General features: G+C 35.4%; 1 protein-coding gene across 2 annotated transcripts; it reads left to right on the top strand.

Annotated features, from left to right (window-relative positions):
* The first annotated feature begins 1,393 nt into the window (after positions 1-1,393).
* NPQ6 (YCF20-like protein (DUF565)) lies at positions 1,394-14,228 on the top strand. Of its 2 annotated transcripts, none has more exons than XM_089789315.1 (3): positions 1,394-1,703; positions 13,385-13,486; positions 13,603-14,228. In XM_089789315.1, exons 2-3 carry the CDS (start codon positions 13,437-13,439, stop codon positions 14,036-14,038), a joined length of 486 nt encoding a protein of 161 aa, XP_089645441.1. In that variant the 5' UTR covers positions 1,394-1,703; positions 13,385-13,436; the 3' UTR covers positions 14,039-14,228. The 2 variants fall into 2 exon arrangements, with proteins under 2 accessions (XP_089645441.1, XP_089645436.1); XM_089789310.1 differs by having other exon boundaries at positions 1,400-1,703; positions 13,573-14,228.
* Positions 14,229-14,825: the final 597 nt, after the last annotated feature.

The raw sequence follows: 14,825 nt of genomic DNA, 5'->3' as shown, positions 1-14,825 counted from the left end.
AAGTTAGACCCTGAAGATTAGAAGTTGAGGATTTTGAAAAGTGGTTATAATAGCCAATCACAACAACGATTCAAAAGTTATGGTCTTTTGCAATTGGATCGATCAAAATTTCTAAAATAAGCATCAAAGGTGTATCAAGCTAACTCTATATGTAATTTTATAGTTAGTCGGTCTCAAGGGTTAGGGTTTGATGTCTAAAAACTTCCCAGGTGGTGTAAAAATGACTATTTAAGGAATGTCCATACATTGTCTAGGACAACTCTGGGTGATAGATCACAACTCAATGTTGTAAATTACTGTAAGGAAGTCGTCCATGTGGGTTTGCATATTATATTTCAAAAATTTGTAATTTCGCATTTGCGACGATAATAAGAAGCCCACATTTTGTTCTCACTAACTGTTGTTATTTCTTTGTTTTTGTTATGTGTTTGTGGTGTTAAGGGGAGGACCCTTCATCACATTCTCTCCAAGAGGTTGAGAGGGAATGCCAATTTTTAGTTGGGTATGAGTTTCTTTGTTTTTTGCTATCTGGTTCGTGGTAGCCCTAGGTACTTTGTTAGTTTTTTAAAAAAATACTATCACTATTATTGGCCCTGAGTGACTCATCTATCACTTAAACTTTTTGTTTAAGTATGATAATACTGCTAGATTTAATTTTGTTTTAAGATATTCTAGTTCATTCTATATTTTTGGTAAAGATAGAAATGGATGCTCTATTTTGCTGTGAATGTATTAGATGCTTTTAATGTACTATTAATGATCTAGTTTTTTGTGTACTGTAGGTCATCACCCTCTTGCTGCTTTTTTATTAAAAACATAATATCTTAGCACACATAATACATATTTAAATTAAATTAAATTTTTGGTAAAATATATTCATGCAATTTAAACTAATCAATAGATAATGTACATCAAAGATTTGCATTCAATTTAAACTAATTAGTAAATAATCGAGAATGTAGATCAAATTAATCAATAGATAATGTACATCAAATTTGAATTCAAAGTATATAAAATTGTGATATTGCTATCAGGATTTAACTGTGTGATTTTTGAGTCAAACTCATTGACCCATGTTTCATGAGTAGTGATTGAACATGAATCCATCTCTCATGAGAATAAATGGAACACGTAGCACTCATTAGAGAATCCATCTCTACGTGTTCCATTAGAGAATCCATCTCTAATGAGTGCTACGTGTTCCATTTATTCTCATGAGAGATGGATTCATGTTCAATCACTACTCATGAAACATGGGTCAATGAGTTTGACTCAAAAATCACACAGTTAAATCCTGATAGCAATATCACAATTTGACTTGTTGTGAAAATTATCTCCTATTTATCAATATAAAAATGTGTTCGGAGTAAAACAGATCTTAAGACTCTCCTTCCAAAATAACCGAGAGAGATAAAAATTTATTATGTCATTTTACCCATACAAAATATTAGCCGATATACAAATTATGATAGTTAACTGATAGTCATTATGTAGCAGCCCTCACACCCCTCACTCGGCAATTTGTCTTACGCCCGGTAAAGCAACTTACAGGCGGATGAAACAATCCTCGCCCCACACCTGAAGTAAATTTTTGCTCGCAACCAACATATTTTTGTTTTGCTTTGATAGGGTTTCGTAACAGTTTCAACAAATTCTGATCAGTTTTCCTCACCGGCAGCGTTTACAGCAATACAATTTGCACAGTAAGCTATTCTCCATGGTTCAAGTGATTATTCTTGTTTTTTGAAATCTGTACGGGGCCGGATCATTTTTGGTGTTTTTTTCTCAAATTCGAAAACACCTATGTTGTCAATCTATTAAACAAATGGCATTGGTAATTTTTGTTGATTTTGTTTTCCTTGTTCTTCAGGTTATTTTCTGAAAGAATTATCAAGTAATTATTAAATGGATACCTGCTACTGCTTTTCATATAGAATTAATAGTAGTTATCGGACCATCTTCAACCCTATACATTGTACGGCGCATTTAATCACAGTTTTGTGTCATCGGACTGGCTTTTGCTACGTCACAAGACAAGGAATTGTGTGAGACAGGACACCTAACGTTTTAAAGATTGTGTTGAATAATGAGAAACAGCGTTGTTTTCCAGATGATTTCATTTTCTCACATGATTGGTTACATGGTTAGTGGCTAAATTAGAAGACAAATTAGAAACCACTAAACAGAGACAAGAGACACAAGATTTACACAAGATTTAACATTGCTCTCCAATTTGGCTACATCCATCGGAGAGGAGATCTTTTATTATATTCAGTCATTGCAGCTTACAGCTTACATGCAAAGGATGTTGGCCTCATATGTCTACAATAGTCTTCAATAGAAGATGAAGGGACAAAAATGGAAAGATGAAATGAAGTGTTAAGGAAGAAGAAATAAATAGTTGGACTTCACATTCAACAATCTTCCATTTCAAGTTCAACTCATGCTAGAACCTCACATCTCAACAACCTCCCACTTAAACTTTGCTTTTCCTTAACATTCCTTGGTACTAAATTGCCAAGAGACAATTTCCATGGCTGAAATAACAACCTCAGCTAGTTGCTAATCGCATTGAACTAACCATACAACATTAGTAGATTTATACCGAAATATCCAACCCATACAACAACTCATCATGTAAAAAATTCTCCCAGCAAAACACACGAATAAACCATTGATGTGCACAAACCTAGAAGACCATTATAAAGTAATCCAATTTGTGAGCAATGTCAACCAAATGTTGACTTAATCTACCAATCAACACATGAAAGGTGTGGCAATAAATTGAGATGATTTGCAAACTGTAACCAACATGCTGCAAAATCTCACATGACATCTTCCAGGCACTCATGAAAAGACCACATATTGTTGTTAAAAAATAATGATGTATAACAACAATAGAGAACCTTAAAAAATTCTTGGAAAGAACACTCATGCAAACTGTAACTTATCCTTCTACCATCACCAGAAAGTGCTCAACTGTGTCAAGTATGATCTCCTTTAGAGCATTTAGACCATAGATCAAAGCCCTTGTAAACAAGAAGATCAAACTAAAAAAAAAAACATTCCAAAACTAGGAACTGTCTCAACCATCTCCCTCAAACTCACAAGGAGATAAATGTGCCGGGTAGACCAAGAGTGAGGGGTGAGAATGCTCCACAAGGATACACCGAGTCACAATGACCCTTCTCCAAGAATAGTCTCCTCTAGGTCCATAATAGGCTCCTTTGATTTCATGCTAAAACCTCCAAAGAGAAACCGTTTCAGCAAATATTCTCTAAACCAAGATAATTCTAGCCTCGCCCAAGTCTCTTAGTTTTCAAGAGCACCTCCATGGTCAATTTGCTAACATACTCGATACTAGGAGCACTAACTAGACCACTTGTCAAAACTCCCATTGCACGTCTACATTACCTCGGAACACAACATGACATTTTCATCTCCACAAATCAAAACCTCATGGTCTAAAGAGCAGAACTTGTAAAGAGAACTTGTATTATGGCAACGCTCTAATCAAGAGCCTATTGTGGCACAAAAACAAACATATCCAATCACATTGAGGGAACCATCTCATGACAAAAATTCCCACTACCCAAAATCTCCACTGGAGTGTGACATCGAACTATTCATGGTATCAAAAGCAAAATCTGAAAAATGATACCAAACACCACACTAAATAGTTATACCCAAAGCTACAATTTCTCCATAATATACAGAATTGGCACCAAATCTAGCATTTGTTTATTCCCAAAACATACCATACGGAAATCACAACACCGCCAAGCTCAAGAAACATGCACAACAAGAGCAATTGAGAACAAATTCTTGTCATTCGGAAATGCTATTAACACAGAAGACAGTAGAAAAGCATTACATCCTCTTCTTCCCTTTGTCTCTGCCCCTCCAGCACTGCACAAAAATACAATTTTCAATTGCATACAAGGCTCATCCTGGCCCTGAACTGTACAAAGGTCAACTTTGCGCAGAATAATAGACCTTCAACCAACAACATGCACATCTCTTAAACCACCGCAGGCACAAGAAATGAGTGACCATGTTCAAGAGGAGACATCCCCTTCATAATGTCTGATTTGACACTTTGATCCACATCCAGAAATGGGACAAATGTTTAGGCTAGGAAAAAGTATCAGGCAGAATCGGGTGATTGATGTGATTAGAGTAAATGACCATGACATAAGAATCACTGGGAGCATGCTTATTGTTATCGTGGCTTTCCTTCCTCTGTTTGCAACCAAAAAAAAAAAAAACCTTCTCCCCTACTTAACTTCCTCTTACTGTTCCCTTGTTGTGTGTAGGAATGAGAGCCCAACAACTACTCGAAGAAGGATTTGTATAAGTGTCGATCTGCCTTCTTCATCAAGGCTTCCTTTTGTAAAAGTACCGGTTTCTGTGGCCCACCGATGAGCAGAGGTTCTTTCAAAAAAAAAAAAAATATCAATCCCTATCAAATCTTCCATTTCTTGGCACATACCATAGACAAAGACACACCATTCTCTATTGCCATGGCCAATGCCATCATCCTCTAGTAGAGACATCTTCTATGAGCCGCTACGACAGTCTTCCATGAGTTGTGAAAGATTAATCATTGACTATTGTATGTACTTTGGATTTTTGTTGTCACTATATAGTATTGTCAAAAATCTATATGAAATATGGGCTCATGAAGCTGCAAATAATTAAATACAAAATAATACATGCTTTACATTTTTCAATCAAATACATCACCCCTTTATAGGATTCTCATATCCTATTTTTTAGCGAATTCCCTAAAACAGCTTTCCTATAAATATTGATTTTTTTTTAATACTTAGTACGTACCAATAAGATAATAGCATATTTAACAGACTCTAAAAAATGTAATATTAATTATCATATGCATCCTATGATGCAATATTCTTAACACCCCCTGTATTGCATCCAATGGTGAGGTCCGTTTTGTCTCAAGAGGTCATTTGAATTTTTTTCCTACAAAATCCTCATATGAAAGTGCATCTAAGAAATTCATTTGACCCAACATTTCACACACCCCAAATTAGCCAACAACTCGTTATAATAGGAAACCCAAAACCTTCAAATTTGCAATAAAACAACTTGCATATATGTTCGGGTACCATCTTAAATTGAAAGCACCCATTATTTAAGACCTTTTAGCACCCATCCTTATCGACCTTATGGACCATGGATGGATTCATTCTCAATCATCTCTATCTCCTATTTTGCCTCGTATGTTTTGCTTTCATCAATACCATCAGAGACCTCAGGGTTAGCTCCTTGTGGGCAAACCCTGAAATAGGTCGACCTAGGTCGATTTGTTTCCTAGGGATGATCCAATTTTGTCTCAGGTTTGCAAATTATAAAATCAGGTGACCCCATCAGCTTTGTTTTGCATCAAAACATTAGTATAAAGGAAGCCTAGGCACCTCATTTTGACATCCATGAACATCAAGAGACATCCAAGTGATTGCAAGGCATTTTTTAGGAGTAAAATGGAGACACTTTAATAGGATGTAGGCCTCCACTTTACGCCACTAAAGCATTCAAAGATATGTGTAGGGAAATGGATAATCTCCAAATATGATTCCCTTTTGGATCCAAATTAGATTAGCAAGGACAAAAAGGAAGGAAGGCTAATACTGAATTTGAATTGTGAGAAGGAATGCAATATAGGGAAATACTCTCTTTGACCTATGTGTGACAATGTGTATGCAAAGTTGAACTGATTAATTAAGTAATGTGAATTTAGATATCAAGTGTATGCAATCAGCCCAATTAAGATACAATTTATGCTAAAATTATGAATGGAAATGAAAGATACAAGACTCACCTTGAAATGCATAGAGAAAGTTGTGTTTTAGCTTTGAAAAGTGTGGATCTGTACCTATAACTGAAAATTTGACTGTAGATCCCTATATAGAATGAAAAGCCTAGAAAAACCTAGAAACTGATTTTATGGCCGAGAGTAGAGAATAGGTCAACTTGGTGGTAATTGTTCCGGAATGACTCCCATGATGTCACCGTGTTCCTAGGGCACTATAACAAGGTCGACCCTGATTTGTCAGAAAGCTTTCAGGGAGTTATTTCCAGAGCTACAATCACAATTTCACTATCCTACTCCTTTACATAAAATAGAGGTTTTTTTTGTTGGGTGGATGAGGCCTTGTCTTGGTCAAGCCCTAGATTGAGGAATCAACCTTGAATTGAAATGTAATTGATAAAGGAAATGCTAACATGTTGTAGGACTGAATAATATCAAATGAAAGATACAATTACCTTTGAAGGTGCAAGTGAATTTGATATGTGATCAAGTATGTAAATGTGATCGCCTGTAAAAACCCCTTTCTGGTCTTATACTTATTTGCTAATTGAAAATGAGAAATGTTTCTGATTTATATGTTTCTATTCAGATTTTAGGATTTTGAATATATACATTTTTGAACTTTTTGAAAATGGATAAGGCCTCAAATATGAAATGACTTTAATTACTGAATCACAATAACTACAATTGAAAATCAAATGGATTGCACTCAAATTACATAAAATTCTGAAATCAGTACAAGAACCTGATTTCCACCAACAGCATTATCGAGTGATTAGATTATTTCTGAATAATAATGCAGAGATCAACTGCTCCAAACAGTCTGCCATCCCAAATACTGGCATGTAATTGACTAAAATTCTGGCATGAGTGCAAATGCAGACCTTTCCAACCTCAAACACAGGCCACAACTCCCTGTCCTCCCATACCAAGCCGCAGGCCCACTGATTATGCACAGCAGGTCAGATATAAACCAAATGCACCCCAGAAATTGATCAAATGCTGCCTGTAATGAAACACCCAGCCTGGCAACGCTTATGAGACAAATCACAGGGCATGTAAACAAATTGCAGACCAAGGAAAATATAACAAAGGAGCAGCAAATGATTTCGCAGGTGGTAGAAATGACTTAGAGACTTCAATCTGCAACCCATGGGTACTGGTATCTTGGTGCCCAACAATAATCCAAGCCTCTAAATCCCCACGTGGTTTGTTTAGTTAATCACTGTGATTCAATTACATACATCGCACTTCCAGAATGCAGCTCCACAATTGCAACGGAAACCACAATTAATCCTTACATTAATTCAAATGCAAACGCTAGTAGAAGCTTCTCCTTAGACACAGGCAATACAATAGGAGAAATGAACAAATCTATTTGCAAATGCAATTCTTAAACCAGTTTCAAAATTCACTTTTTCAGCAAAACAATAACTCTCAGCCACAGGAAACACAGTTAGGGAGATATAATAAATATTCAGAATATCACAAATCACTATACCTCAGGAGCGAATTGCCCACTCAACTTCAGACCCATATACCACAGCAAGGGTGAGGAAATCAGAACTCAGGGAAAAGCTACAAAGGCAACAAAAGCAAATTAATTTTCAAGTGTGCTTTTCCCAATGAAATGAGCTCTCATTTATAATCCTTCGTTGACCAAAATTTCTTAAAAAACTTCACTTCACAAATTGTGGAAGTTTCTCAAAAGAACTCAACACTACAAACTTTTCAACACACTTTTTAGAAATATCACTTAATGTCAATATTATAATAGTATAAATATTATTATAATAATGCAACTTAATAATTAATGAATAAATAAGAGCTCAAACAATTATTAACTTTATTACTGCAGGTGATGACCAACTGCCAAAGCCACCCACTACACTGCCAAAAATAGCAACTGCCAAAAATAGTAAATCTACAGCTGGGACCCCCAAAACACCCTGTAAGCACATGAGGGTCGCAATGATGAGTTAACTCCATCAAATGTGTAGACTTGCCAAAAAATGGGGACATTACATAGCCTTGCCTCAAAGAAACCAAAAAGAAATCAAAGAAGCCAAAGTAGGAGGACTTGAATAGAGTTGGGAATGATGGATCTCCTCCTTTGAAGCCAAACTCCACTATCACCTTGATGGAAGAAACTTGATACAAAGAGGAAAACGCTTAGATTTGATGAATGCTTGAAGATGCTTGCTTGCTTGCTTTTTCGAACTCCTTGCCTCGATTGCTTGATGTCTTGTGGAAGTCTTGTAAATGCATGGTGTGAAAATGAAGTCCCCCAGCCTCCTTATATACTAGTTTTTGGGCGGGAAAACAATACAAGTCGTCTGGCAAGCAAAGATTTAGTAATTAGATCCCCGAGACACTTTGGGCCTCAAGCCTTGCAATCATTGAGGAAGAGGTCATCCTCTTCCTAGAGAGGGACAAAAACAAGGCCTCTAGAAGGCTCAAAGGGAGTATAGATGGAGTGTGAAGATACAGGGCCTACCGGAAGATGTGATAAAATAGGTGGCAATGCAACACTTAGAGGACCATATTGGAAGGCAATAGATGATATAGAAGTGTGAGATGGGTTGAGGAGGAATAAGAGAAACCGAAAACACACTAAGGAGGGTTAAAAGGTCTCAAAATGAAGTGCGTCCATTTCTAGATGGTACGGGCATACTTTCAAGCATTCAAGCAAGTATATTTTCATCAAGCATTCAAGGCATTCAAAGATTCTTGGATACTTTGTGAGCATTTCCTCTTCAAGATCTAGCATTTTGTTGGCCATCAATAGTGGAGCTCTACATTGAGACATTCATCATCTTCTTCATTGATGCACATTTACATCCATGGCTCCATGATGTGGTTTTCGTAGATCCATTGCATTTTTGGAGATTTCCTACATCCTTCATTGCAAATTCAACATCTAAATAGACAAGCATTGCAAATCCTTATTGACAAGGGTTTCTACAAGCAAGGTGAATACTTACATTTGTCTTGCTTTCCTTACATGTTTTACATTTCAATTTAAATGTTGATTCCTCAATCTAGGGCCATGGCAAGCCTTCATCCACCCAAAACAAAAAAAACAAGTTTTACTATGTGTAGTAGGGTAACTGAATTGTGACCATAGATCTAAAAACTACTTGCCGAAACATTTCCAAAGAAGTTGGGTTGACTTTGCTACTCTATCCTGGGAACACAGTGAGGCTTCGTCGTAAAGCATCCAAACACTTTGCCACCAAGTTGACGTCTTGCTGGAGCCCTCAAGAAAACAATATTTTTGGGTTTTTTGTTGTGATCATGAATCCACAGTCAGAAGTTCAAATCGGCAATTTTTGGAGTGAAAAGACATATTCCTTGACACATTCCAAGGTAAGCACTTTATCATTTATTTCACTTTTTAGTCGAGACCTATTTTCATATCTTAATTTAGCACCTAGATCTATCTTACTCTTCTCATTTAATCAATTAGCGCAATTGCACATTTACATTTATACATCTTCAATCAAACTTTACATTGCATGAATGAGGACTTGCTTGCGTACTTCCTTGATGTAATTTGGGTTTAACACTGGCATCCCTTTATCCCTTCGGGTTTTGCTAATCTAACTCGGGTTATATTGAGAGTTATGTTTGGAAGCCCCTCTTTCTCTTGTATTTTGAATGTTAGTGAGCAAATGTTTAGTTTATGAACTCATCTCACATAGTTTATATCATTTTCATTAGCGCCTCTATTTGTCCATCGAACAATTCCATATCTTGTAATATCCCAAATCCATAAGCATAGCCATGGCTTCAATTTTGTTTCTTGTCGATTTAGGATAGGGCTATAACTCCATATCAACCATGAATCTTTGATAATACTTGATTGGAAATAATGCTTCAAATCCAATTACTACATTCATGAGAGACAAGCATGAATACAAGTTTACAAAATCCCCATTATGCAAGGGATGCAAGTTTATAAAATTACCATTATGTGCAAGGATAGAAAAGGGAAAGCTAATAAGATAACACAAGATATACCTCGAGAAAACTCTCATGAGGGAAAAACCCAACCTCCAAAAATATCCATACTCCATTGTGTTAGTTAGTCATAAAGCAATACAAACCACTTATAAAGTTATAATGAATACTCTTGAAACATCAAGCCCTCCAATGCATTCTCCATCTGTTCAAGCATGCATTCATACATACCATGCCATGCTTCACAAATAAACAACCTCAAAAAAGACTCAATAATGACAGCCCACTCAACCAGCCAAACCAAACCACTAACAAGTATTTGTTTTTGTAGGAACAAACTCACACAAAATACAACTAGTGGTTAAGTAAAATCATTTTCCATAAAACCATGTAAACAAAATACCATTGACCCCTCATTTAATATTGGGTCCACTTTATTAAATATCTTTCGCCAATATTAAATAAATATTAAGTTACTAGTTCAAATTCAAATGTGGATGCGGGCATGAGAACTCAATTACATGATTTTTATTTTTTTTGGTTTTTGGATGTGTTTGGGTACGTTTCTATATATATATATATATAGATATATTTGTTTTTTAAATTTTTTTTTTTATAAAAAATGTATACATATACTACAAGTTCATATATATACCCAAAAATGCAAGAAATATACAAAACTAAATCACTTGATAGTATGATACTTCATCCTTGATCAATGCCAAATGCCGAAGATAAATGTTAAATTCCAATTGATAGACATGAACTAAGCCAATTTATAGTTCGCAAATATTTAAATAAGCCATACCATATATGTCTATGTTTACAATTCCAATGAAATCAGAAAATCATTACAATTACAAAATGTAGCTCACGGTTCATCAATCATCATAAGGATTAAAAAAAAAATCATCTATTGGATTTGTATCTTCAATTGTTGAAGTTCAGGATCATTTCAACCCAAAGTGGCTCCACTTAGAGTAGATGCACCATGTGTAGGATGTAACCATCATTATCATAAGTTGTAGTGAGTCTAGTAAGATCATCAATGGTTGCATCCAAGTTGGTACATTTAGGGGCTAGATCCTAAAGCTTCACTGCCCCAACCTTGTAGTGTTTCTCCTTGCATGACAAAAGACGCAAGTTGGAATCATTATCAACCAAGTCTTCACTTTTTTTTTTTGAACCCAACCAATTATGCTTCACTAAGTGGATAAAGAAGTATGTACTCCAATTCCTTTTAGCGGTAGAAGAACTTGCAACCTCGATAGTTTTTACAAAATTAAAAGAAAAAATGCAAACTAAATTAAAGAATGTTAAGTACTAAATTGTAGAATATATGCAAGAATGGATGTTTGGAGGTTACAACTTAATCAGTGGGTAAGTACTCCCTCAATTGCAAATTAGTACAAATTAGTACTCCCTCAACTTAGTGATGCAACAAATTAATTAGTACTAATTTGTTAAGTACTAAATTGTACTAAATTTGATGTTACAAATAAATTTGACGTGATTTGCACTTAGCTGGTATTTACATTTCCCTTCTAGTCTTATTTCAATTTCAGCTAGATAGATATATGCAGTAACATTACTTCTTTCATTAGATGAAATGATAGTTAAATGTTTCAGTTAGATATAATTCACTTATCTTTGTGTAAATTACTTGATTAATTTTAAATGATAGTTAAGGCTTATCATGAGAATGTAGTTAATCAGTTATAATCGTTGAACCTTTGTCACGTGAATGGGAAGCTAGTGTACTTTATTTGTTAAAATAAAGAGTAATCCAGGAATATGAAATTTTCGGTTGTTACAAATGATGCCAAGGTAGGCTCTCTAAAGCATTGAGGAGTGTTCTTCATTCACCCAGGATGCTGTCTATTTTCCAGGACTAACTAAAGTCTATTTACAACACTATAGGTGCCAGCCATATTATTTGTCCTAAAATGTTACTGGAGAAGGTTCCAACAAAAGATCTTTGTTCGTATCTAATTATGGTGCCTGTTTCAGATTCACCTGAGTTACACCTAGAGGTGCCAGCCATTTTGTTTAAACCAATGCACATGTTAGTCAAGAAGGCTTAAATGAAATATTCATGCTCACCCCTAATAATGCTACCTACTCCAGATTCACCTGTGTTATCTCTAGAGATGCTCTATAGGAAATATGAGGAACAATAACATTATCTGGTACCTATAGAAAAACAGCCAGCTGGAGTGAAGTATCAGGCTAAATATCTTGGGTTTGAAGATGTTGCATGTATGCATATCCAAGATTTTATTCTCACTCTTCTATGGCAAGGATGAGGCCTCAATTTATGTATCTTCAAAGTTCAAGTGACTTGGTGGTTAAGTACAGTACTAAAAGATTTGTGTCTCATGAACATAAAAATTCCTAGAGGATCATTCAATTGCAAGCATATATTTTTATATCCCCAATCGCTAGTAGTATTTGTATATGATTACCATGTCATAAAGGCCAAGAACCATGCTAAGATCGTCAAGCATGTTTATGTAAGCTGAAAAACTGCCGTAATCATAATTGGATGAAGATGAACATAAAGAAATAATTAAGAATGTTAAGAAGAGCCTTTGCTGAAAGGCACTTTCTCTAGGGAGGGCATGTTTATGGGAAGGTCTTAAGGGGGAAATCATAGCTTCATATCACAGACATTTTATTGTTTCAATGTTAACTGTGTTCTTTATCGGTTTGCAGGTGCTCTATGAATAAACTATTAAATACTAATTAAATATGAACAAAGGGCTACAAGGAGCTCCTTAGGATGTAACAGAAAATTATAAAGGCCAAGTATAAACTGGTTAAGCTGACATTTCTGGACCACTCAAAGGAAGTGAGCTTTTCGACAAAAGTAGATCTATACAATTTTGTTTCTTTGGTTTCAGAGAAACCTCAGCTTCCATTTGCTTGGAAAAACAGAACTTGACATAATATGTAGTGGACAGGTTCAACTGGGACTCAGCTTGTTATCTATTTTTGTATTTCAGTGCTTGGTCATTGAAGTAGAGCTTTTGCATTCACTATCTCATTTTTACCACCAAATTAGTCAAGTTTTGAATTGTAATTGAATTATTGAATTTTGAACATAGAAAGAAAAAATTTACCAAAAGCTTTCTCAACCTTTTGTTGAACTGGTAACTGAATTAGTCAATTTTAAATTTAGAAAGAAAAAAATTACCAAAAGCTTTGTCAACCTTTTGATATAAAGTGCATTTGTTCAGTTTTTATAACTACAGGTTGGAATTTTTCTACCATACGGATGCTTCTTTTCCATTAATTTCCTGTCCTTCACTTCTTTATTTGAAATCCTTCCAGGTGGATACATACAGGGTTCTAAATATTTAAAAAAAACTAACCCGCATGGTTTGTTCATTTGACAATTTTGGTCTTTTATAGCACATGGAGTTGCAAACTTTCCAAAAGAATAGGATCAAAGAATCCCAAGAAATTAAACCCTTCCAGTAATTCAAACATTAAATTCGAGTATCTCTCAATGTTTTCTGTGTTATGTTAGTTTTCCAAAAACCCTCATGGGTTATCTATTTGAGCAATACTTTTTAATTGCAGTTTACCAAAAAGTACTAGGAGGAACAGTTCCACCTCTTTCAACAATTGAGCCATGTCCAGTGTATTAGATCACGTATGCACGTGGTCATATTCACCAAATTGGTTAGTAGTTTGAGTTTTCACAACATTTTGGTAATGCAATTCAAGTCTATGTACCTGTCTTTAACATATTCCTTGACTATCTTCAGCACTTCTAAAAACTCATTTCTGATTCCAAGCACTGGAGATACACTGCTTTGGAAGCAGAGGCTTAAACAAAAGCTTGGGAAAAGATGCATGCCTCCTAAATCGAATGTCCAGACTTTGAGTGTTAGAGCAGTGCAAGGAAGTCAGAGACCTCGCCGATTGGTTGAATTCATCAGATTGGTTCCCGAACTTACAAGAAACTACTTTAGGAGTCCGTTTCGTCGAGCGCTTTTTGGCGGCATATCTTTGTTAGGAGGATTCTATGTAGCACAGACAATCTCTCTTTCATTTGGTGCATTAGGAGTCAATGATGTAATAGCTGCAGTTTTATGTGTGATTGTTACAGAATATGTTACTAGATTCTATTATACTCGTTCCAAGGTTACTTTTCCAGTGGCACTGCTTAACAATTTCAAGATGGGTTTTACATATGGTCTCTTCATTGATGCTTTCAAGCTTGCCAGTTAGAGGGCATAAACAAGTTGAATTATATGCAAGATTTTCACCTAGAAGATGGATCTTGGTTTCAATTATTGATGGCTAATGTGTAATGGGAAATTATATTATCAAAAGATATTCTTTGGATTGCATTGATGTAATCCATGTGTATACTATGATATTCTTATTCAATCACAGTTCTGGGAATTAACTTTTGTTATTGATTTTAGTAGCTGCGATAGAGATCTCCATACTTGTGTGGTCTTCTGTGCAGTTCTAAATTACTTTTGCCTCCGTCAACATTTATTCGTCTCTTGTTCAACAGACTTCAATGTGTTGTACGATTTCCAGTGTGAGATTATTTCTGATGGCATCATATTGTGGTGGTTTCTCTCTTTCCTCATTTCTGTTAATTCATTGGCACCGTGTTATGTCTTTATTTATCTCTTATTGTCTGTTGAGGTTATTGATGACATTGCATCGTATTTTTCATTACGCATTGGGTGACTCAACACCGTTTTGTTTTACTTGGTACCATGCAAGCATCCTTGTTATTGCTGGCAGGTTATTGCGATTATGTATTTATTTGTTTATTATTATCGACCGGTTCATATTGAAGTCCATGTTTTGGTTCTTAACTCCTGTTTTTGGTATTCTTGGGAGCCTTTTTAATTGGGTAGTGCTGTTTTCTGTTCATGGCCATTCAGACAAAATCTTTGGCTATTCATTTTGTTGGTGGGACGGTGATTAGAATTATCGTATTCCCTCTTCTCTAAAAATATAGGAGCTATTTTTATCATATGTCATTGAACTTACT

The sequence above is a fragment of the Cupressus sempervirens genome, chromosome 1, assembly GCF_028749045.1.
Source record: "Cupressus sempervirens isolate cs-2001-9-10 chromosome 1, ASM2874904v1, whole genome shotgun sequence".
NCBI lineage: Eukaryota > Viridiplantae > Streptophyta > Pinopsida > Cupressales > Cupressaceae > Cupressus > Cupressus sempervirens.
Note: the sequence above shows the minus strand (reverse complement) of the source record. Positions and strands in the feature narration are given on the sequence as shown.